Source organism: Rattus rattus, chromosome 14 (genome assembly GCF_011064425.1).
Source record: "Rattus rattus isolate New Zealand chromosome 14, Rrattus_CSIRO_v1, whole genome shotgun sequence".
Classification (NCBI taxonomy): Eukaryota; Metazoa; Chordata; class Mammalia; order Rodentia; family Muridae; genus Rattus; species Rattus rattus.
This window is the reverse complement of record NC_046167.1, coordinates 3,205,583-3,228,914: the sequence shown is the minus strand read 5'-3', so window position 1 is coordinate 3,228,914 and position 23,332 is coordinate 3,205,583. Positions and strand designations below refer to the sequence as shown.

Sequence of the window (23,332 nt, the reverse complement as noted above, 5' to 3'; positions counted from 1 at the left end):
GCACACAGCCTGCAAAGCCCAAGTGCAGCTACCGGACAATGGCAAAGGGTTCGGGAGCAAGGGTGAGATATTTAAGAAAATACAGATGCAGATAAATAGGCGTCAACACCACAGAGGGTACAGACAGAAGCAAAGGGAGAGGAGGGAGGAAAGCATACATCACGCGCCCTCTGCACATTAGTACAGTTAAGCAGACTGGCTTGTTACAAATCTCTAAGAAACGCGACTCACAAAGCAAGGAAATGGCTACTGAGCATCTCTTACCAGTGCTGTGACATCCTTTGTAAACTGTAGCTAGCAGAAAATGGGAAACATAGCAGAGGCTGCTTACTGGTATAAAGACAGAATCATGTTGTCACACTGATGCTGGAAACAGCAAGCTACAAATACATCTACACTGACTCCGCTGGAAGGCACCGGGAGAGGCAAAGGGCAGTGGAGCGGAAGAGTAACCTCAGAATCCAGTCGAGCACCTCGTTCTCGGGCTTCTATGTGGTTCTTACTGCACCTGTCTCCCACTCTTGGAAGCAGAGTATGGCGAGGACACACACCGACAGGCAGGCATGTTCTCCAGTGTGCACTGCCATCTGATAATCTCCCACAAAGCTCCCTTCCCCGTGAGATGAGCAGCATCACTGCCTCTCTTTTCCCTGAGCTCCTTCGATCTCTGCTTCCAGAAGACTAAACGAATGCTCTATTATGCGTTAAAGCAGTGCAGCCTCCCCCTCCCCTGGTAGGTCAGAGCACAGCCACAGCTGTCAGACGACTACGGGCGATTTCCCTGTGTGACTACTGTTTGGTTTAGATTTTTCCTCAAAAACTAAGATCTTTCAACACAATGTCCTTTATAGTGTTCTATTAGTTTGTGAAATAACTACTGACTGCACATGAAAATATCACTTCCAGAGTCAGACTTGTCGTGGTGATGGCAATTACAGAACACAGTCTGGAATGCAATGAGAAACCAAAGCTAAATCTGTAAACACTCACACACACTCATACACACTCACATTCACACACACCCATACCCAATTACACACACACTAACACACACTCACACACACACACATACCCACCCACACTCACACACACTCAAACACAACACCACACACCCAACCTCACACACACACACACACACACTCACACACACACACACACACACTCACACACACACACACACACACACATACACACACACACACACACACACACACACACACACACACACACACTGTCCATCTGAACATGAAGTGTGCATCTTGGGTATGTACCTGGGCATAACAAGCCTAGCTTTTTCATGCTAATTATGTCTAAGTCACTGCTTTTTGGGACAAAAATAGTCTGGAAGGGAGCACTGTGGACGGTCTTGCAGTATTTTTTTACAGTGGGTTTGCGTAATCTCCTGTGCGGCCTGCAAAGCAGGTCAGGTCCTCACAGCCTGCAATGTCAGGGGAGCTGGAGCGCTCCAGCAGCCCCACTGCACCAGAGAACTCGGGATTTGAGGAGAACAAGCAAGCTCATTCCCCACGAGCTCACTTCTATCCCCACCAGATTTAACGCGCTGGAAAAGCCATTCTGTGGTGATTTAAAGGTAACTCACATATTCAAATTTGAGGAGAAACATTATCTATAAAACACTTTAAATTTTTATAGTCTTCAGATAGAACTAAAATTTCAATGGAAATTCTAGATCAAATTTGGGAACAAACTGTCTCCCAAATTACCACGGATGGAGAAGTCATAATAGTGCTCAGGTCACGGTGACTCGACCTCTATTCCACTGGAGGGTGACAAGCATTAGTGGCTATAGACGGCAATCCAGACAAGCATAATATATGACAGACCAGTCCCAAGAAATGCTGGGGAAGCAAGTTAGGAGTCAACAATGCAGTTACAAAGTGTTTCTTTCCTCCCATGACATTTAAAGAGTCAGAAGAGCAGGTCGTTTGGATAGGATCAGAACGTGCACTTTCTTGCAGTGAATGAGCACTGGATATGAGAACATTACTTTACACTCTGAGACAAGACTGATAATTCTAACATGCCGATGTCTGTAACTGTGTGGTGCTTTCTCTCTGTGCCTGGCTACTAGGCACCAAATCTTTCAATGAGTAATCACGGTCCGACATGTTAATGCTTTAAGTACCTTCCAGGGAACCTTTAAATTATCAAAGGGCATCAATTCCACGACACAAAATATCACTTAAGCAAAACAAAGCAATTACGTTCCGATATAACCGTGTCAATTTATATTCTTATATGATGGTATTAGTCATCCAGTGTGAAGACATTTACCTGGGATCATACGATCATTGCCATCATATGCTTAAGAATGCTTAGTTAAGTATCCCTTTAAAAGATTTATTTATGTGTGTGAGTGTATTGTAGCTGTCTTCAGACACACCAGAAGAGGGCATCAGATCCCATTAAAGATGGTTGTGAGCCACCATATGGTTGCTGGGAATTGAACTCAGGACCTCTGGAAGAACAGTCAGTGTTCTTAACCACTGAGCCATCTCTCCAGCCCCTTACTTAAGTGCTCTCAACTTCAAAATGTGCATAAGTCACTCTGATGGATACAGAGACAACAGTGACATCTTCCTAAAATAGAACACTGTCAAAAAACTGTGTCCAACTGTTGGATGGCCAACTGCTGGGGCCAACTGCTGGATGGCCAACTGCTGGATGGCCAACTGCTGGATGGCCAACTGCTGGATGGCCAACTGCTGGGTGGCTAACTGCTGGGTGGCCAACTGCTGGGTGGTTAACTGCTGGGTGGCTATTTCTATAACATTCTATATTCATTCTTTAGCTTTTTTTCCTTTTTTCTTTTTTTTCGGAGTTGGGGACCGAACCCAGGGCCTTGCGCTTGCTAGGCAAGTGCTCTACCACTGAGCTAAATCCCCAACCCCCATTCTTTAGCTTTTTTACTCTTGTACTTCTTTAATTTTATTTCACAGTAGTTTAAAAGCTTGTGTCTTCACACTGAAACTAAACATAATAAAAACAGAAAAGTAGAAATCAATCCTACAGTGCCTACCAGACACCAAATCTTTTAAAACAAAATGTGCTAAGAGGGTGGGAAGTAAGAAAGACAAGCCAGAGAATTCCTCAGCCAAGAGCATCACTGCAAAAACCCTATAAGCAACACGTGTTACTGTGACAATCTGGGTCTTCAGTGGAGGTGTCAAGACTAAGAACATCCAGAGAGACCTGCAGGAACTTTCCAGAGAAATCACAGCAATCCCACCAAAATCACACCTACCATTATTAGTTATAAAATATAATAAGAAGACAGAAACAGAGGAAAGAAAAAAGCAGGGTGTAATTGCATATGCCTGTAATCCTAGCACTTAGGAAATAGAAGCAGAAAAATCAAAAAAATCAAGACTACTTTGACCACCCAGTGAATTCAAGGCTAGGCAAGGCTGCATGAGATCCCAAAGCAAATTAAATGCTCTGTAGAATAAACAAACTGAACTCTTGCTTATGCAAGCTCACCTTTAGTTTACTAACGATGACAATATCTTTGCGAAGGGCAGGGTAGCAGGCTGTGTGTGGAGTAAACTGCAAGCTGACAAGGCAACTGTTGAGTGTGGGAGGGGAGGCTGGCACGGGTGGCACAACACTCACTTTATGAAATTGCCAATTTATCAATACAGTTCACAAGGCACAGCCTCTCCTCGTAACTCGCAGACACATTCCCAGTGGCTGCAGCGCCTGCTCATGTGTGGGAAGCCTAGACTGCGACAACAATGATTTTTTTTTTTTAAAGTAACTGATGCTAACTTAAAAAACACAAAGGAAAGTTCTGGAATTCCTACTCTCATTTCCCTTAAATTTGACTGACTTTTGACAAATGTATATTTCATTTTAAATAGAATATTATGCTGATTATAGAACATATGAGTGCTTTCAAAATAGTAATGAATTTAAAGAAAAAATGGTTACAGTTTAAAACAATTTTTCCATTTATATCTCACAGCCATGGACGGCAGGTAGATCAGGGGACTCAGGTCATGAGTCCTTGTTACAGGAACAACCATGACTAGCACGCCTATGTATGGTGGCAGTTCCAAGGGTGGTTTGGTTTCAGACCAGCCTCGGTCCAAGTGTTAGGACCAATGCTCTCTTCTTTCCTATTGTATTAGACAAGCTGCCTAACTTACGGGCTTCCACACAAAACAGCACAGAAAAGACTCCCAGGACCGGACATCTAGCACACGTGAGTGTCTCCAGGGCCATGAGGGCTGATCAGATGTAGCCGAGGACACTGAGCAGATGTGTGTGTATGTGAACACCGTGGGTTGGGCCAGAGTTGGCTCAGCAGTTCACAGCATGTGTTGCCTTTGCAGAGGGCTGGGCTTGAAGTCCCAGTACCCAATGGTGGCTCAGTGATCCACATATCCAGTTCCAGAGAATCTGATGGACACCCTTTCCTGACCTGCTGGACACCAGGCACACATGTGGCACACATACATACATGTGGTGCACATACATGCATGTAGGCAAACACTCAGACACACAAAGTAATATCTAAAAAAGAAAGTAAGTGTCGTGGGTCATGAAGCCAGAATCAAATCGACAGTCTGCTGTGGAACTAGAGGTTGGGGAATTAGCCAATGGCTTGCCTAGGAAGCTCAAGGGCCTGGGTTCAGCCCTCAGCTCCAGGGCAGTTAGAGATGGAATTATACAACAGTTCCATGTCACTTAATTCCAAATAATGGACAGGACTCTCTGTCTCTTTCTTAAAAATACAATGTACAGAAATCCAAATTCTGTTACGTGAACCAGGAAGCTGTTTTTTTCTAGAATCCTTTTTAAATGCAATTCACTTCCTTTCAAAGTTCTCTTACTATTTGTCTCTACAAAACAATGTCTGTTTAGAGAAAACTTACCACTTGGAGAATGTCTTCATCCTTTGGCATAACACTGAGCTCCAGTGTGGTGTCACTGAAACGGAACACAACACTGTCAGGGAGGCAGGAGACGGAACGAGAAATTGTAACTCAGAACGCGTTGGTTAAGAGTTTTTCTTTTAAGATCATCACTTTCAAAACCAAACCATAAGAAAGACAGAGATTTGGTGGCATACGAAAGAGAGCACCCCACATAACCACAGGACCCATCACAGTGTGCCACTAGTTCAGAGATACAAACTATCATTAAACAGTTGGAGGACAAAACTCCTAAGATCTCAGAGTGATTACTTGTCTTACGGATTACGTAAGTGGTTGTCATCTTGAGACAGAGTTTCTCTGTGAAGCCCTGGCTGTCCTGGACTCCTTTTGTAGACTAGGCTGACCTCAAACTCACAGAGATCCACCTGCCTCTGACCTTCAGTGCTGGGATTAAAGGCCTGTGCCACCATACCTGGCCTGCTTTGATGTTTTCAAGTTCTGGGAACTAAACTGTAGCTTGCTATACCTCAGGCCCTCAAATGTAACATTCCGAGCACCTTTAAACCTCCTAATGTTGAAGATGCTACCTTTGCCTCAGAAGAACATCAGTTCACATGGCTTCTAGAACAAGTCAGTTTCCAGCTTCATTTCAGTTATTTGTTTAGTGCCCAAGATTTGATCTTAGAACTTTCTAGGTTCAGCTTACAGCTTTTTTATGCTAACACTGCAAATTTCTCTTAGATGTGGTGGAAGTGGTCCCGAGTTTGCCTGGGGCAGTGGGTCGTGGGAGAGAACCAGCCGCAGACCTTTTGCCAGGCCCTGGTTTGATCTCCAGCACAGGAAAGAAGCCAGGGGAGGAAGAAGTCAGGAGGAGAATCTGAATTTAACTTATGCCTAGATTCATGTTGAGGTATATTAAAAAGGCTATCTCCATCTAACAATTATCCTAACTTCCCTCAAAGATTAAGAAATAATCCCAACTTTGAAATAATGCCAACAGAAAATGAAAAGAAAATTCCAAAATCCAGTAATTTTCCGGTGTCTGTTCGGTTGATAAACTCCAAGATGGTAAAGCAACGAAAGCCACAGGGCTAATGCATTAATGACACGGGGAGGCCGTGCACTTCAGCAGTTAGAGCTGCTTGAAAACACACAGTGCACAGAAAAGCCCTTCGCAGTGACAGCCCCTGGCTTTCAGCTGCCTCGTCGCTGCAGCAAAACTTTCTAATGGAAAGTAGGATCATAAACAGCTTTTCACTGATTTTAAAATTGTTTGTACTGGCTGAAAACTTCTGGGTTACTCTGAGGAAGCCATTGTGTGGGTCTGGAGAAACGGACCAGGCTGCATTCTGCTGTGCTGCTGCAGTGGTGATCTCGGTCACTGGGGAAGGAACGAGGCACACGTCTCTCCTGCTGCTGCTACAGAGGCTTTGCCTCCACCTCCTGCACTACCCTCACGACTTCTCTAGGAATTTCATTAATTATTGAAACATAGAAGAGAATATTCTGAGATCAATTAATCATGATCATGTCATTTAATTGTAAAAATATCACAATGCATTAGGACATTGGTGTTAAATAACTCAAATTAACAGCACGAACTGCTTTGATATAGAGATAGGCACAGTTGTCGAAGTGCTTGCTGGGTGAATCTTCAGAACCAGGCATGGTGAACTTGTAATTCAGTGTGGGGAGAAAGGGGAGCATCCGTAACCAGATCCTGTTATCTAACAAGACCCCATCTCAAAAGAGGTGGATGCTGTTCCTGAGGAGGACCCCCGAGGTTGTCCTTAGGATGAGACACTGACACACACATGCACAGACACACACACACAGACACATGCACAGACACACACACACACACACAAAGACACACACACACAGACACACACACACACACACACACACACAGACACACACACACAGACACACACACACCCACACACACACACACACACACACAAACACACACACACACACACACACACACACACACACACACACACACACACACACACACACACACACACACACACACACACACACACACACACACACACACACACACACACACACACACACACACACACACACACACACACACACACACACACACACACACACACACACACACACACACACACACACACAGACACACACACACAGACACACACACACACACACACACACACACACACACACACACACACACAGACACACAGACACACAGACACACAGACACACAGACACAGACACACACACACAGACACACACACACAGACACACACAGACACAGACACACACACACAGACACACAGACACACACACACACAGACACACAGACACACACACAGACAGACACAGATACACACAGACACACACACACACAGACACACACACACAGACACACACACAGACAGACAGACAGACACACACACAGACACACACACCTTGTAGAAAATAAAAATTTCTTTTTTTTTTTTTTTTTGGTTCTTTTTTTTTTCGGAGCTGGGGATCGAACCCAGGGCCTTGCGCTTCCTAGGCAAGCGCTCTACCACTGAGCTAAATCCCCAACCCAGAAAATAAAGAATTTCAACTGAGTTATAAACAGGTGAATGAAGCTACAAGGAATCATTCTGTAATCCAACATTTTGAATTTGAATTTGGGAAGAACCTCTTCAAACTGAGATAAAACTGGATGTCAGAGTCAGACTCACGGCACATGCCTGATAGAAACTCAGTACTGTGACCTCTTTAACTTTAGATCTTTTTTTAAAAAGAATGTTATTTAAATTATGATTGTGTGCATGAAAGTAAGACCATATTACCTTTGTGGTCCTATCAATACTCATTCTATAAATACGTATTTACCTTTAGAGCTAAAAATGCTGTCATTCTGCAGATTATAGACACATGGATTTAAAAATAACATCTTAATGTTAAAACAAATGAAAGAATATAAGCCAGTGATTTTATTCAATACGGCTGCTCAGTAAAATACAGTGAAAGAATGCATCTCAGTAAGACTTGTTTTAGAAAACCAAGTGTGCATTTATTTCTATATTTAAACAAATTATATACGTATCCCTTTAAATCAAAGCGGAAAAGTCATACTTTAAATCTATAATGAGTGTTCTCTAAGCCCATAGGACTTTACATTGTGAACATTACAAACTTGCAAACCCACTCAGCAATCAGTGGGCTAACATTTGGCAATACCATATACAACTAGCAGTGTCTGGGCAAATTCTGTGTCATCCTAGTCCTAAGAGCACAGCGCTGTATGAAACCTACCTGTTCTATAGGGTTTTAGCCCAAATTAATCAGGTTTCAGGAATCTTACCTGTTCTGAATGAGAGCAATTACTTGAGAATAGGTCTTTCCTATGACACTTTCTCCATTGACTTTTATAATTCTGTCACCTTCAAAGAAGAGAGAGAACACACAACACATTAGGAACTCCTGAAGGAACCCACTTTGAGTAGCTTTGAAGTAACTCCCAAGACTGTTCCCTCCCCTTTACTCTGTTTCCATGGTGCTGGGATAAAAGCCCTTGCTGCCTGAGCTCCACCCCCAGACCAAATAAGCCCTGATTTTTCAAAATATACTTGCATATTTTCAAAGTACCTGTTACAAAAATAAATCTTCCTTTCAATGCATCCAACTTCTCATGAAGTATAGCAATGTTCTAAGAATTCCAGACACCGACACCCTTCAGCTGCACACCCCAAATGTCTTCTACTTCTATCAGCTTGGAAGACCCACAGAACTACTCCTCCGCTGGCCTTGCCATTCTGCTAAAGAAAACTACCCGCCAGGCTTCAAACGCTGACTACACACATTTCACCAGTATCAGCTGATTTTTATCCACTGATTTTTTTTTTTTTACAATGTTCTTCCACTCTACATATCTGATTAATTGATGAGTGTACTATAAAACTTAAATATGGATGTGTATGTGGTTTTTTTAAAAAAAAAACTTTATATCTATTAATTTATTCTTCATTTAATGGAGGAAAGTACTGGATTACTCAGAAAAACTGAGAGGAATGAAAAGCCACAAAAGCACAGAGGGCACAGAAATGAAGTCCTTCTTCTGTGCTTATCATTATCGCCTCCAACTTATTTTCTCAAACTGAGACACTTGGAACATGATAGGTGATACATTCTAATAGAATTCATTATGCATTGTCCATATTAATGATAACAGAATAAGGGTTACTGTAAGTATGACGATAAAGACAATTAAACTGTATCCTGGTACTCACTACTTATCTGTAGCTGAAAGTACAGTTTACCCAAAGTGCACTAAAAGGAGTTTTGTCAATTCCTACTTTAAATTGTTTTATGCACAAAAATGAGAAAAATATTTTGAAGTATTTGCTAATTTTTGATTTTGAGTTAATTATATTAAAATCACAAATCAAATTAACAGGATTTTGTATCAAACAGGTATTAAATCTACCTCAGTAGAGCACCCCAGTGATACCAGGAAATGAGGGGACTTGCCAGTTCACAGGAAACCTCAGTCATTCTGTGAGCTACCTGCCAGATCAAGTACTTCCTGACTTGGGGATCCAAAAACATCTCCATTTTACTAAAGAAATGTCTTTATCAGTTTGTTATTTCGGAAGCCGTTTGTCAAAGTTTAACTTTAAAAGGTAATTTTTTTTAAAAAGAGAGACTGCAAGTCTGTGCGATAACTAAAAGTGTTACACTTTATCGAGTTACATTGTTATGTCTGATTAGCTATATCCACTGAGTTTCTAGAAGGATAGATTGTATCTCAGAAACAGTTACAATAGACATGAGAGAGGGAGGGCACATAGAAGGAGAGAAAAGGAAAAACTACAGAAATGTAGAACCAAAGAGGCCCAGCACCTGTGCATAAGCCAGCCTCGAAGGCCGGCCCTCCTTCCTTCACTTGTTTAACAAATATGGTGTCCATCGGCTCCAATCGGTTCCTTTGCTTTCCTAGGAAAGAAAAAATAAGCCCAAGGCATCGCTTTACTTTATAGTGTCTTATTAAAACCCCCCACACATAAAATGACATTTAATTAAAATGAGAGCAGAGATTTTTCACAAAGTAGTAAATGCATCCCGAATCTTGATGCTAACATGAAACTTTTTGATTTTTATTAACAAAGCATTTGCTTGCTTCTTCCGTAACAAAATGCCAACCACACTGGCTGATTCCGTTACCGAGCACAGTCTGTATTTTAATGACTACATTATATGGCAGACATACCTTATAACTCCCACTTTCCACAGCTAATACAGTGAGCACAAGAGGACTGAAGTCTTGAAGGATTAGCTACACAACAAATGCTAAAGCTTGTTACACAGCGACACCAGCCTACTGCTCTCTAATCCTGATCTGCGCTAAACATTGAAGTCATTTCTTTCTTCTAAAAGCTGATGGGAAGAAAGACATAAATAATTGCAAAACTATAAAAATCGGCTAAGAGGAGTGGGGAATGCCCTGGCGAGAGTGCGAATGCAATCAGTCTGGATACAGTCAGTACTGAGCAAGCTGTGGTCCATTCACAGATCCACCTGTATGGAGACCCAGGGTGCTCATGAAAAATGAGTGTTCCAGAGTCAAAACAGAGGTCTGCTTTGTTAACGAGTATCACGTGTGATCCTAATAGAATTTCATAGAATGCGAGAATAACAGGTTCCGTGAAATGGATGTCAAGGAAAGATCCAGAGAGAGCTGGTCAGCTGAGTAATAAACACCATGCAAATAAATAAATAAATAAATAAATAAATAAATAAATAAATAAATAAATAAATAAGAAAGAACCAAATCAAACAAACAACCGCACCCCCCACAGTTCTCAAGGTCCCGACCAGTGACATCAGCATCACCTGGGGCTGGGGTAGAACTCTGGACCTATGGACTGCTCCACTCTGAGGTTAGTGCCCAAACACACACTGTCTGCTGCATTCTCACTTGTCACCATGGGATTTCTAACACCATTTGTTAAACAGCAACACTGGAGAAACGATGCTGCCACATACCTTGCATCATCTCTGCATGAAACTGAAAACTATCGTGTTTTCACGATAGTTTTAAAGAAGGCTCAAAAGACGTTGCTCAGTAGCAAACCATCAGTTGGTCACTCCTGTTTACTCCCAGCTTGGAGAGGAACTGTAACTGACCACTTGGCTACCCACGCCTTAACAGTACAGAAGCAACTGTTTCAGAACTCAGTAGGCATGGGCTCAATTTCCTTTCTCACTTGAAATTTTCTGTTCTTCCTTGTGTTCACAGAAACTATTACTACAAAACTTGTGTTCTTACTTGCTTATGTATTTGCTGTATGTGTCTCCCGTAGAGCTAACAGGCAAGAGATGTATTCTTTCCTCTGATAGTCACAGTACCTAAAACCAGGGTGGGCACAGAGCTAGCATCTACTATGGAAGTATTGAGCTGATTAGTTGCTTAGTTTAACTCTCACAGGCTTTGGAGACAGGCACTGTGACTGTCCTATGACTGAACAAGAATGAGAAACTAAGCCATCAGCAGAGGGAGAGTAGAGATTTGAGGCCAGGTATGAATTCAAATGACTTAATCCATTTGTCAAGCTTTACTGATAAAAGCCAACTTATAATTACAGTCAGGAGGCACATAACAATATTTTGTCAGTGAATATACATACATATATATACATATGTTACATACATACATACAAACATACACACACACACTAGGTATGTAAAGGTCACACAGTTTTAGTTTTGTTTTCCCTGGTGGTGCTGGCAGGCACCTAGGGATTGCATTTTCGGCGAGTGCTTAGCCAATGATTTATATCCCCATCTATGTCTGTGTAATACACACCACAACACTAACTCAATGACAAAAACCACCTAGGGACATCTTTTCATAATATACTGCCATTTTATGTGATACGCAGCTGCACTTATAAGGGGAAAAAAAGTATTTATCAATTTAAGTCATTCAAAATGCAAACACTGAATTCTAATCAGGCCGGATCCCTGTGTGGCCAATCCAATATTTAGAAGTTAGCATTAAAGGAAAACCACTTATGTTTTTGGCTAAAGATCTGAGTATTTAATATTTTGTTTTATTTAGACACTGCTTTCACAGGAAGCTTTATAGAATACAAGACATTTGTTTTCGTATTCATGACTTCTCATCTGTGTCATCAAGAATGTAAAGTAACAGCTGGAGAGGTGGCTTGGCAGTTAAGAGCACTGGCCGCTCTTCCAGAGGACCCAGGTTTGATTCCAGCGCCCACATGGTAACTCATTACCATCTGTAACTCCAGTTCCAGAGGATCCAACCCTTCTTCTAGTCCTTGGGCCCCAGGAACAGATATGGGTCACATACGGGCAGATACTCGTATTCATAAAATAAAACATTAAAATAAACCAATACAAGAACTTGCTGCAAATATGTACCAAATGCAAATGACTATTGATACATTCTACAAAATAGTAAAAAGTTAGCTGAGTAGCAATGTGGTGACATCTAAAAATTCTGACAGAAAAGTTCACTATACAGGAGAGATATCCAAAACAATTTCAATGTCTACCAAGTAAATGGCTTCTGCAATGGCTTCTCTTGTAAAGCTGGTCACCTCGCTGCTGACAAGTTTGCATCACATGATGCCTGAACTCATTACAGGAGAGAAAGTAAGAGGTCAGCTGAGCCAGCAGAGTATCATGGACGAGAGTGGTCTTGGGGTTCTTTATATTTGCCTTGATGGACTCTCTCCTAAATTCTGTTAGGCTCTAATCTAATTCTTTTAAAAAGAAAACTGCTCCTCAAATGTCCCTGAAGTCTCAGGAGGAAGTTGACTTTTCTTCAGTTTCTATGCTCTTACTTTATATTGAGTCAAACATTTGGCTCACTAATTTTAACATTAAACACAAACACAGGAGAAGGGGGATGAAAAAAGAGACAGAGAGAGAGAGAGAGAGAGAGAGAGAGAGAGAGAGAGAGAGAGAGAGAGAGAGTGTCTAAAGTTCTGTTTGAACTTGGGCACAAATGAATCAAATTTCAGATATGTATAAAGCCAGGAATGGTAGTGCACACCCATAATGTAAACACTCAGAAGGTGTAGGGATTAGGATCTTGAGTTTGAGGCCAGCCTGGCTACAGAGAAAAGCTTGTCTCGTATGTATGTATGTATGTATATGTATGTATGTAGGTATGAATGTAAGTATGTGTATGTATGTATATATGTGTATTATGTATGCATGTATATAGTATGTTGAAGAGATTGCTCAGTGGGTAGAGTCCTCTCTGCTGTGATGAGGACCTGAGTTTGGGTCTCCACACCGTGGAAAATGGCATGCACGCAGCACACTTGTAACCAGCCCCAGACAGATAGATCCTGAGCTCGGTGGCTGCCCGGCCTAGCTGTAACATGAGCTCCAGGTTCAGTGTGGTATCTGTCTCAAAACCCTGAGGTAGAAAGTGAGAGGATAATATCCACAGTTGTGGCATTTCTCCATGAGTAAGCATGCCTACATCCACATGCGTACACGTGTACAACACACACAATCAAACAAACAAAATTAAGAGAATAAGTAAATAAAATGTACCATTCAACCCCACAGTCCTTGTAGGATAATCTCTCCACATACAAAACAACGAAAACCCCAATCCCAAGTTCTAAGACCTCAACAGGGAGAGTTCTCCCTCTGCGTCCAGACAGCTGCCCTGGCAACTCTTAGTCACTTCTGACTACCTTCACTCCACCACCTCCTGACTCTGAAAACACACAGAGCATGTTTTAAAGGCTAAGTATCTTATTCAGGTGTCTTTCCAGTGACCTTCTCAAAATACTTATTCGAGCATATCCGGGTAACTAAGTCTTTGTCTTTATAGAAAAAATAGGCAAATGAACAAGGCTTACACCGGTGCTGAGGCTGACGTGAGCGCGACTGACTGAGACGGTCTGAGACACACCTGAACTGACTCACAGCTCAGAGAACACTTTAATTCACAATAACTCAATCAAGTTCACCTTGAGTAAGAAGAATTAGTAACATCCAGGAAGAGGTGCCATCCAATACTGAATGTCCACAGGATTCTGTGTCCAGGATAGTGGAGAATTTATGAAAAACCTTAGGCCCTACAGCCGGAACACAGGGTTTAAATCCCCACCTTTACCATTTACTTTCCAAACGGACTGCCAAATTTTGTAACATTTGATCCATGTTTTAACTAGTGATTATTAGTTATTGATATGAACATCAAGTTAACTGAATATTCTGTCTTTTGCCTGGCAATTGCATCTCCCCGTGACTTTTACATAACTTCCTTGGGTATGCTGGTTTGCTCACTACAATGAGGTAGTGATAGGGATTGTGCCTACAGGACAAAGCTGCTGTGGGGGTTAATATACTGGCATTTAATACACGTGACTGTGCTCGTTTTATTGTAAACAAGGTTTACACAGATCAAGGCGGGCCACAATAGAAGACTTCAAACTTGTATCCTTGCAGAAAATCAGAAGACACTGGTTGGGAAAATATCCATTAAACTCAACTGTCCTATTAGAAGGAAGCTGAAGACGAGTCCAAAGAGAACAGGGGTGCAAGAGAAGAGGCACAGAGGCTCCAATGGTGCTGCTGGGAACTTGATTCCCATCTCCAAGAGACGGTTGGCTTAGACTGAAGTATGGATCTCTAGAGTCAGGAGATGATTTAAATCTGTAACCAATTTCTCTGAAGAACGCTAAAGTTAAAATCACCTGCAGCATTTAGATTACCTGACAATTTTAAGTATAAAGTACACGCAGCCAACAGATTATAAACAAACAACCTTTGACCTATGCCAATTATGAAACAGACTCTGAAAGAGCTACAGAACAATATATCACTACAGCCAGGGAATCCTAGTTCCAGGACAAAGTAAATCTATCAATGGACAGACTGAAAAAAACCCGTACTGTGCCGCATACACAAATGTGTGAACACTTGTACACGTATGCTTACACTGATTCAGAAACATAGCACGCAAAAGAAAATAAAACCCTACAACAATTCTACATAGAAATAGGAAGTGACTTAAATTACAGTCAAGAGAGATCCCACAGAACAAGAGAAAAATACTGCAAATTATGTATCTGGAAAAAAGCTGGTAATCATATTATTAAGGAACTACAAAAACTCAATAGCAAAAAACTCAACCCAAATAAAAAAGGGCAACAGATAGAGACACTTCCCAGCAGACATGCCACGTCCTGCAAAAGTGACATCCGCGTGGTGGCAGTGCAAGTGACACAGCTGTCTCCTGCCCTGACAGAACAGCACAGCCAGGAGCGGCTGGGGAGGCTGTTTCGGCTCACAGGCCTCAGGTCCCACATCTGCTATGCAGTCATACTCTTATCACTGAGGAAAGCCAGGGCAGGAACTCAAGGCAATAACCCAGGAACTGGAGCAGAGGCCATGGAGGAGGGCTACGACTGGCTTGCTCACTATGGCTTCCTCAGCTGCTTTCTTAAACCACTTGGGACCACCTGTCCAAGGCTGTCACCATTCACAGTGGGTTAGGGCCTCTCACATCAATCATTAATCAAGAAAATGCTAGGAAGGACTGAAGTTATGGAAGAATTTTCTCAATGAACAGTCCCTCTTCTAACAGAATGTAATTGAGCTGAAGGGAGATGCAGGTGTGAGATGAATAGAGGAGGAGGAGGTCAGAAAACATCATAAGAACCATACTATTATGTACCTGAATTACACGCACACAGTTTAAATGAAATTATCCCATCTGGGCTGATGGCACTCTCCTCAAGAACCATAAACTATTTAACCAAAACTCTAACTGAACTGTTGGTCAAAGCTGTCCAAAAAGAGTCCCAGCACATTATAGGCTATTGCTGTTGCCCCTGGTTGCCTCCAGGAAGTGGAAGGTAAGACCCCATTGCTAAGACACTGTGCACTTCAGACAGAGGACCCTGAGGATCTAAACTGGACCTGACTTAAATGTCTCCTCCCTGAGGACTAGCACCAACGATACCCAAAGATGTCACACAGGCCTCCAAATGGGTGAAGCAAGCAACAGTGCTCCCCAGCTAAGTATGCCTGTGAACCGTGCTCCCCGGCTAAGTATGCCTTGCAACAGTGCTCCCCGGCTAAGTATGCCTGTGAACCGTGCTCCCCAGCTAAGTATGCCTGTGAACCGTGCTCCCCCGCTAAGTATGCCTAAGGAACAACACTGGCACACATGCCTCGGCAGTAACCAACAGCTCTTTCTCTATCTGGACTTAAGGCCAGCTCAACAAGACGGATCATGCCTGGTGCTGGAAATCTAGCTAGTAAAGTCATGGATCTTGGCAGAGACACTGTAACTGCCACTTTACCAAGTAGGCATAACCCTACACTATATTTAAGTATTTTTCCTTATACTTAGAGAAAAGGTAGTCTTCATCCTTCGACAAGGAAACTTTTCTTTGCGGCAGATGGAGATCATTACAGAAGAGTACAGCTGCAGAAAATGCAGAGCTGCGAGGCTCAGTTCCAGTGGACACATCTGCAAAACAACTCCTACACGTAAGGCTCAGGGACCACTGCCCAAGAAAGGCAGGGAGGCTGTACGAGCCAGAGGACAGGATGTTTGCTGTGAGATCGTTCGTCTCCTAGAAATGTCAGAGAAGCTACACCCATGACATCTAACTAATATGAATGCCTAACATGAACTGGCCCAGGACACCACCAACAGACATGCTAACACAGAAGCAGGGTAGGGGATGACTCGTGAGTCCTCTATCACAGACAAAGAACTACAGGCAACTAAGGAATACTGCAAGTGGGTGAACCAGCCCTCCTCAATGAGCAGATGCCCATGGGCTGTCCCGTGCCAAACGGTCAGGCCTGAAAACACACACTTACAAGTGATAGGACAGATCAAGGAGGTTGCATTTGTAGATTATGGAAGAAATACACATACATTCTCTCTCTGTCTCTCTCTCTCTCTCTCTGTCTCTCTGTCTCTCTCTCTCACACACACACACACACACACACACAAAGAGAGAAAGAGAAAGAGAGACAGAGACAGAGACAGAGACAGACATCCCAAAGAAAAAAGAAGCCATGAATCTGAGAAGGAAGGGGCATGGATATAGATGAAAGGTTGAAGAAAAGACTAGTAGGGGAAAATGATGTAATTATACTATAATCTCAAAATACAAATTAAAAAAGTAAAAATAGGGGTTGGGGATTTAGCCTAGTGGTAGAGCGCTTGCCTATAAGCGCAAGGCCCTGTTCGGTCCCCAGCTTCGAAAAAAAAAAAAAAAAAAAAAAAAAAAAGTAAAAATACTATCTGTAAGGTTTAGTTTGTAAAAAAAAAAAAAAAATTCTAATGCCCTTTTATGTATTCATTTTCTTCACAAAGTTTTTAACTATAAGGAACATTTAAGACTGGAAATTAGCAAAAGGGCTCTCTGGTTGTTCTTTCAGGGAACAGTGGAGACTGGAGACTGATCCTACAGAAATGTCCACTTCTTTTTTTTTTTTTTATTAATTATTCTTTTATTAACATACAGGGGTTTCCAGTATTTATGGAACTGGTGTTATTATGAACATTGTGATACTTTTGGGGAAATATGTATACAGTATTGATACCTGTTTTTAGATGTAACCTGTAACACACGCACAAATCATATGTATAATACATGTGACACTTGAGAGTCAGACCAGTGAGCCACAGGAAGCACAAACAGAAATGTCCACTTCTTGGTTGTTTTTTCTTTTTTCAAAACTAAGATCAATGCAAACAATGAATAACTGTTATACATAGAGAAACAAACTGTGAACAATAGATCACAGCAGATTATCTACCCAAGGGCTCTAGCAAATGTCAAGTTGATGTAGAAATAATCAACACAACAGCCATTATGGAGAAAAGTACAAAGTTTCCTCAAAAAAATTTTTTCCCACAACCTCTAGCATCCCTGCTGGCCATCCAGACAAAGGTAATGAAGTCAGTGGACGAAGCCCTGTGCTTCATGTTTACTGGAACCCTGGCCCTACTCTACAGCTCAGACTGCTCAGGAATGCACCCACAGGCTGACCTCAAACTTACAGCAAGCCTACTGTCTCAGACTCATAAGAGCTGGGAGTACAGGCATTGGTTACCACATTCAGCTATAAAAGCTATTTTAAGACCCTAACAGAGACATACAACCTAATGTTAAAAATATTGTGTAGCAGGGAATGCCTTTAATCCCAGCATTCTGAGGCTGAGGCAGAGGCAGAGGCAGGCAGATCTCTGTGTTTGAGGCCAGTCTGGTCTACATAATTAGTTCCAGGACAGCCAGGGCTGCACAGAGAAACCTTGACTCAAAAACAAAAACAAACAAAAAGCAAGTCTTATGTACTCAAACATTAAAACACTACAGATAATTGTTAGCCTTTTTCCCCCCTTATTTTATGGTGTGGACAAAATCAACAGAGAGAGAGTGCGCAAAGGTAAATTATTAAATTAAGCTATTCTCCATATTCTAATCAAAACAAGTGTGATGGATTCTGTATGCTTGGCCCAGGGTGTGACACTATGAGGAGGTGTGGCCTTGTTGGAGGAAGTGTGTCACTGTGGGCGTGGGTTTTAAGACCCTCCTCTTAGCCACATGGGAGAGGTCTTCTCTTTACCTTCTAGACAAGACTCCAGCTCCTCCTGCACCTGCCTGGATGCTGCCCTGCTTCCACCTTGACAATAATGGCCTAACCCTCAGAACCTGTAAGCCAGCCCCAATTAAATGTTGTCCTTTATAAAAGTTGCCTGGGTCATGGTGTCTGTTCAAGGTAGTAAAACCCTAACTAAGAAAGTGCGGTCATTTTCAGAAAGCTAATTAGTACATTCAAGTTTTACCACCCAATCTGCAGATCGGACAACTTCAGGGACCCAGATGAGACCTGTCACATTTCAATCACAATTACATATATTAGAAGCAAACACATACTCTCTTTATGCAGCTTGACCTTCAAGAAATGGAGTAAAATCAGTTTAAAAACTTAAAAAGTAGACGATGTTTGAAATTACTCATGTTAAGCTTTTCCAATCAAATACATTTAATTTGTACAAACTTTTTTTTGCCATGGGAATGTTTCACACACTCAGAACCAGAGAGACTGACAGCACTAAACCCCAGGAGACTACTAACCATGAAAATCATGTTTCATTTCAGCCCACTCACACCCATACAAAGCTTTTAAAGTTAAGTCTCGGATGTCAATTCATTCATAAATGCTGTAAACTCTCCGGCAGGCACATCTGAAGGAAAGGAACTTTAGTATTGACTCACAGGTGAAGGCAAAAAGCTTCACTGGGTCTCCACAGGTCGGAGTACTCTGCACAATGGAGTTTCACGTACAAGCTGAGCACAAACGAACCTTTTATCCTTAAATATCTACTTACCACTAAGAACTGACACAGCCCTAAAGCTATGAGACAAATCCAGAAAGGTCTCACATGTGGAAATCACATGACAGCCCCACGTTAAGTTTATAAACAAGTTACCCATTCCTGTGGATCTGCTTGGCTATATATTCAAATCCCGTGAGTTTACAGTGGACCTATTCATTTACAGATTAAAGTCTTTGAGTTTATGGTGAATCTTCTTAACTATATACTCAAATCCTGTATGTTTACAGTGGACCTGTGGGTTTATAGAAAACACACTGCATGGAAATCTCAAGTGTACAGAACGGTACCTGGCATGTAATGGATGCTCAGTAAGTACCTTCCGTCTACTTCAAAAGGTCACCCTGGAAAACGCTAACAGTAAACAGCCTGAAGCACTTCTGAGGTTTGCCTCCAGAAGAATGCTCCTGTGGGCCTCTTCAGTCCTGGGACAGGGCAGGCACCAGAAGAGCAGTGTGAGTGCAGCACCACTAGGTGTCAGGCGTGGATCAGTTTAAAGTTACAGCTAGGCAGAAACACTGTGGGAGCCCTCATCCAACACTTCCCCCTAGTTCTCTTTGAATGAACAGTCCATGGCTGCCTTTCAGAGCACTTGAAGTTCAGTAATGTTAGCCTTCCCCCTCACGTTTCAGAGTTTCATAAATGATGTGTATGAGTCACTGCCCTGTTGTTCTTGCTTTGCGAGGTTGCAACTTCTCTGACAACCCAGACAACTTTGTTAATTGTAAGCAACAACTTCCCATCTCTGAATTTATCCACTGCTCAACCCCTTGGCCAATAAGCTTGTCAAGGCCATCCGCCCTTTGTGTGCTCCCCTTCAAGGCTACCAGCCTCCCGCAGCAAGCTTCCTAAGATCGCCTTTGCACCCATACTTCAACAAAACTCACCAGTGACTTCACGCTCCCTTCCCCAAGGCCTTTCCAAGTACACAATTTGTCCATCTAACTAGAGGGAACGCCACGCGCAGGCCAGCTCTGCCCTCGGTTCTCAGCCTGTGAGTTCGGCTGAATGAAGCTAAGTGATACAGTGAGTTGCTCTGTATGTGCAAGCGAGTTCCTGAAATGCTCAGGAAAGGCTCCTGCTGCATCCCAAGCCCTGCTCCCTCGGGATGGCTCTTCCAAATCCTGGTAACTTTAAGCTGCTCTCCCCAGCTGTGGGTCACACTGGATCTGTCCTGGGTCCCTGCATTTCTGCTGCTCTAGCCTCTTTTGTTTGCTTTGCTGTGTTTGTTTTAATGTCTAGTTTTCACTTTGAAGTTTTTCTTTCCTCCTGTGTCCTCTCTCAAGTAAGGATTTAGTCCTCAACAGCCTTCTTTGGGGCCTTGGTCCACAGCTAGTTGGCACTTCTCATGTACATACTCTACGCTACGGCTCTGAAGTCCCCTTGCCTCCCCACCATGCGGCTGATGAGTGGCGGTGTGCCTCTGCCTACTGCACACCCTTCACCAGGGCTGTCAGCCCTCACTAGTCTCCAGCTGCTTGTGTTGCAGGGGTTTCTGGATGAACAGGCATATACGCTCATCCTTGTCACACGTTCCTGGGTGTGTACTGATGCCAGAATGTCCCCACTCATGAATACCTGCTGCCCTTATCCCTCCACAAACTCACTGAGCTCTGTAACTTCAATAATTTGCTACACGTAAGAAAGTATCTTTTTAGACGTGATACATCCACTTCTACAAATGAAACGTTTTCCACAGATACCTTAAAATTACTACCTCTTAATCAAGACAGTGGCTGCCCTCAGATCTTCCGTTTATTCTCTGGTTTCACTGCTGGGACAGACTGCTGGCACATCTGTTCATGACTTGTAGACGGCCCCTCCTCTCCCTAAGAGCTCCAGAGCAGGTACTCTATCTTGTACATGGGAAACGCAGCCCCGCTCCCCGGGGACAGGAGATGCTTCTCTTCAAGCATTCTTGGGCTAACAGAGTTCATCTACTCGATCCCTCAACCTAGAAAATCTAAGCATGACTCTCCATGCATCAGTAACCCACAACTAGTAACACACAACCCACCCTACCCCCACACCTGTTCTTCTCCAAAGTCTAGGCAAAGGTTACACACAAACGTCTCAGAAATGTCTCCTGAGAGGCTGCCGTCCGTTCCTCCCTTCCCAGTTTCACCTGCCCAGCAGCAGTTTGGCAAACATCCTACGAACCGGACTCTTCCCTGGCAGGAAAATGATGGCTTCTGCCACAATTATGTAATGATTGTACTTACTTTTATTTCTGTGCTTTAAGCCTTATTTCATATTTCCAGCTTCCGGTGTCTTATGTGTGAATCTGTGAGTCTATAGGTTTCTAAAAAACGTATGGCAGAAACTATTTTGAGTTTGGAAAAAAAAAATCCTTGCCCTACACTTCACCTGAGAGTGGGGAGCCGGTGAAGATGTCGGTGTGAGTGACCTGTGGAAGGGCGCGGGAGGCAGGCTGTTTTCATTAGCCGGTGGGGGAAGTGTACTGCATGGGTGACATTTTTCAACACTCTGAAGGAAGTGAGGTTAGAGGCCGAGTGGCTTCCTTCCACACAGTCAGCCTAGTGTCTGGCTCACGGCACACACTGCACAGATGTTTGCTAAGTGAACGAACAAACAGAATGTATTTCTTAATGTCCTCACACTTAGCTGCAAATATTTCTGTTCTGTTTTTATGCCAAAGATGAGAAGTTATCTGCTAAACATCGAAAGCAGGGGCTGCAATCTGTGCAGGCTGACTGGCAAGCATCGAGGGACGAGACCGGGCTCTCCGGCAGGGCGGTGGCTGTGACCAGGTTGTGGGTTGTGCAGCAGCTAGGAAAGGACAGCTTAAAACCACGTGATTAGAGGGCTGCTCGGACACCACTGCTAAGAGAAAGCCCGGACAGAGCCATGCCTTGGAGACTGCTCAAACCCTAGTGCGAATCTCCCTCTAGTTCTTTCACAGTTACTTATCTCTGCCAGCGGCCTCCGACTAGTTCTCTCTGAAGCTGGCTTTCGAATTAAAACGTTTCATAATGAAGCATCTAGAACTTTTAAAGACATCTGCAATCGCATCTACTTTGTTACCTGCCATCTTAACTTCACGTGTTCTGTTTCTCAAGTCTTAGTCTTCTCCTAAAGAGCGGATTCTGACGTCTGCTTTGGCCAGCTCAATTTCTTTCATTACAGATTATCATTCATTATTTTTAAGTAGTATCAAGATTTTAAGTTTTCACCTCCTGGCTTATTTTACAGAACGTATCTAAATTTCTATGTAAGCCCAATATTGTCCTATTTTGTTACTTTCTTATAGACCTTCTTAATTATTAGAAATATGGTTTCTAAATCTCTAGGTACCACTATCTCTGAGTTACAGGGACTGTGGGGAGTAAGTTTCCCCCGCACCCCCAACAGCAAACAGAAACTGACAAACCAAACTCAGCAACACACCGAACGGTCGCTTAGGAACAGACCATGGTGGCCACCACCACAGGTGTTAGTGTCCTTCTGTTTACCCACCAGGTGCTGTGCACATGAGCTCCTAATATGAGTACCTACTTAATGAAAACCCAGCCATATAAGGCATTTCCTATCCTTCCTAATCTTTGCTCTGGGAAGAATTCATAGAAATTGTTTCAAAAACATACTGATAGCTAAATGGAGTGGATTTGCAGTCAGCCCCTGACCTGGGAGGCTGAGACAGGAGAATGGCTTGAGCTCAGGAGTCCAAGAGCAGCCAATTCAACACAAAGAGATCCTGGTTCTACAAGAAAGGGGGTGGGGTGGGGGTGCGGGACACAGAGGGAGCGAGGCGGGGAAGTCAAATGAACAACTAGGTAGTTACTTTGCATAATCTAATAACCAGGTTTTGCTTGTCTCCTTACTTCCCAGTATCAAATCTGCAATGGTGCCACAGGTTCTCTAAACAGGTAAACCAAGAGGCAGGAGTTCTCACCTAACCTACCACAGCCATGAGTCGTCGACAGGCTGTTTCTGGGAGCAGGGATTTTTCCACAGTGTTATTAATGAACATATCTTCAATCTTTTACTAACTGTGAAACACTTCCTA

General features: G+C 42.9%; 1 protein-coding gene across 1 annotated transcript in view; it reads right to left on the bottom strand.

Moving 5' to 3' along the window:
* Positions 1-23,332, bottom strand: part of Arhgap21 (Rho GTPase activating protein 21) — a 124,878-nt gene that overhangs the window by 35,647 nt on the left and 65,899 nt on the right. Inside the window, 4 exon segments of the mRNA XM_032884712.1 lie at positions 265-294; positions 4,899-4,953; positions 8,245-8,323; positions 9,783-9,875. Of these exon segments, the coding sequence (XP_032740603.1) occupies positions 265-294; positions 4,899-4,953; positions 8,245-8,323; positions 9,783-9,875 (257 nt within the window).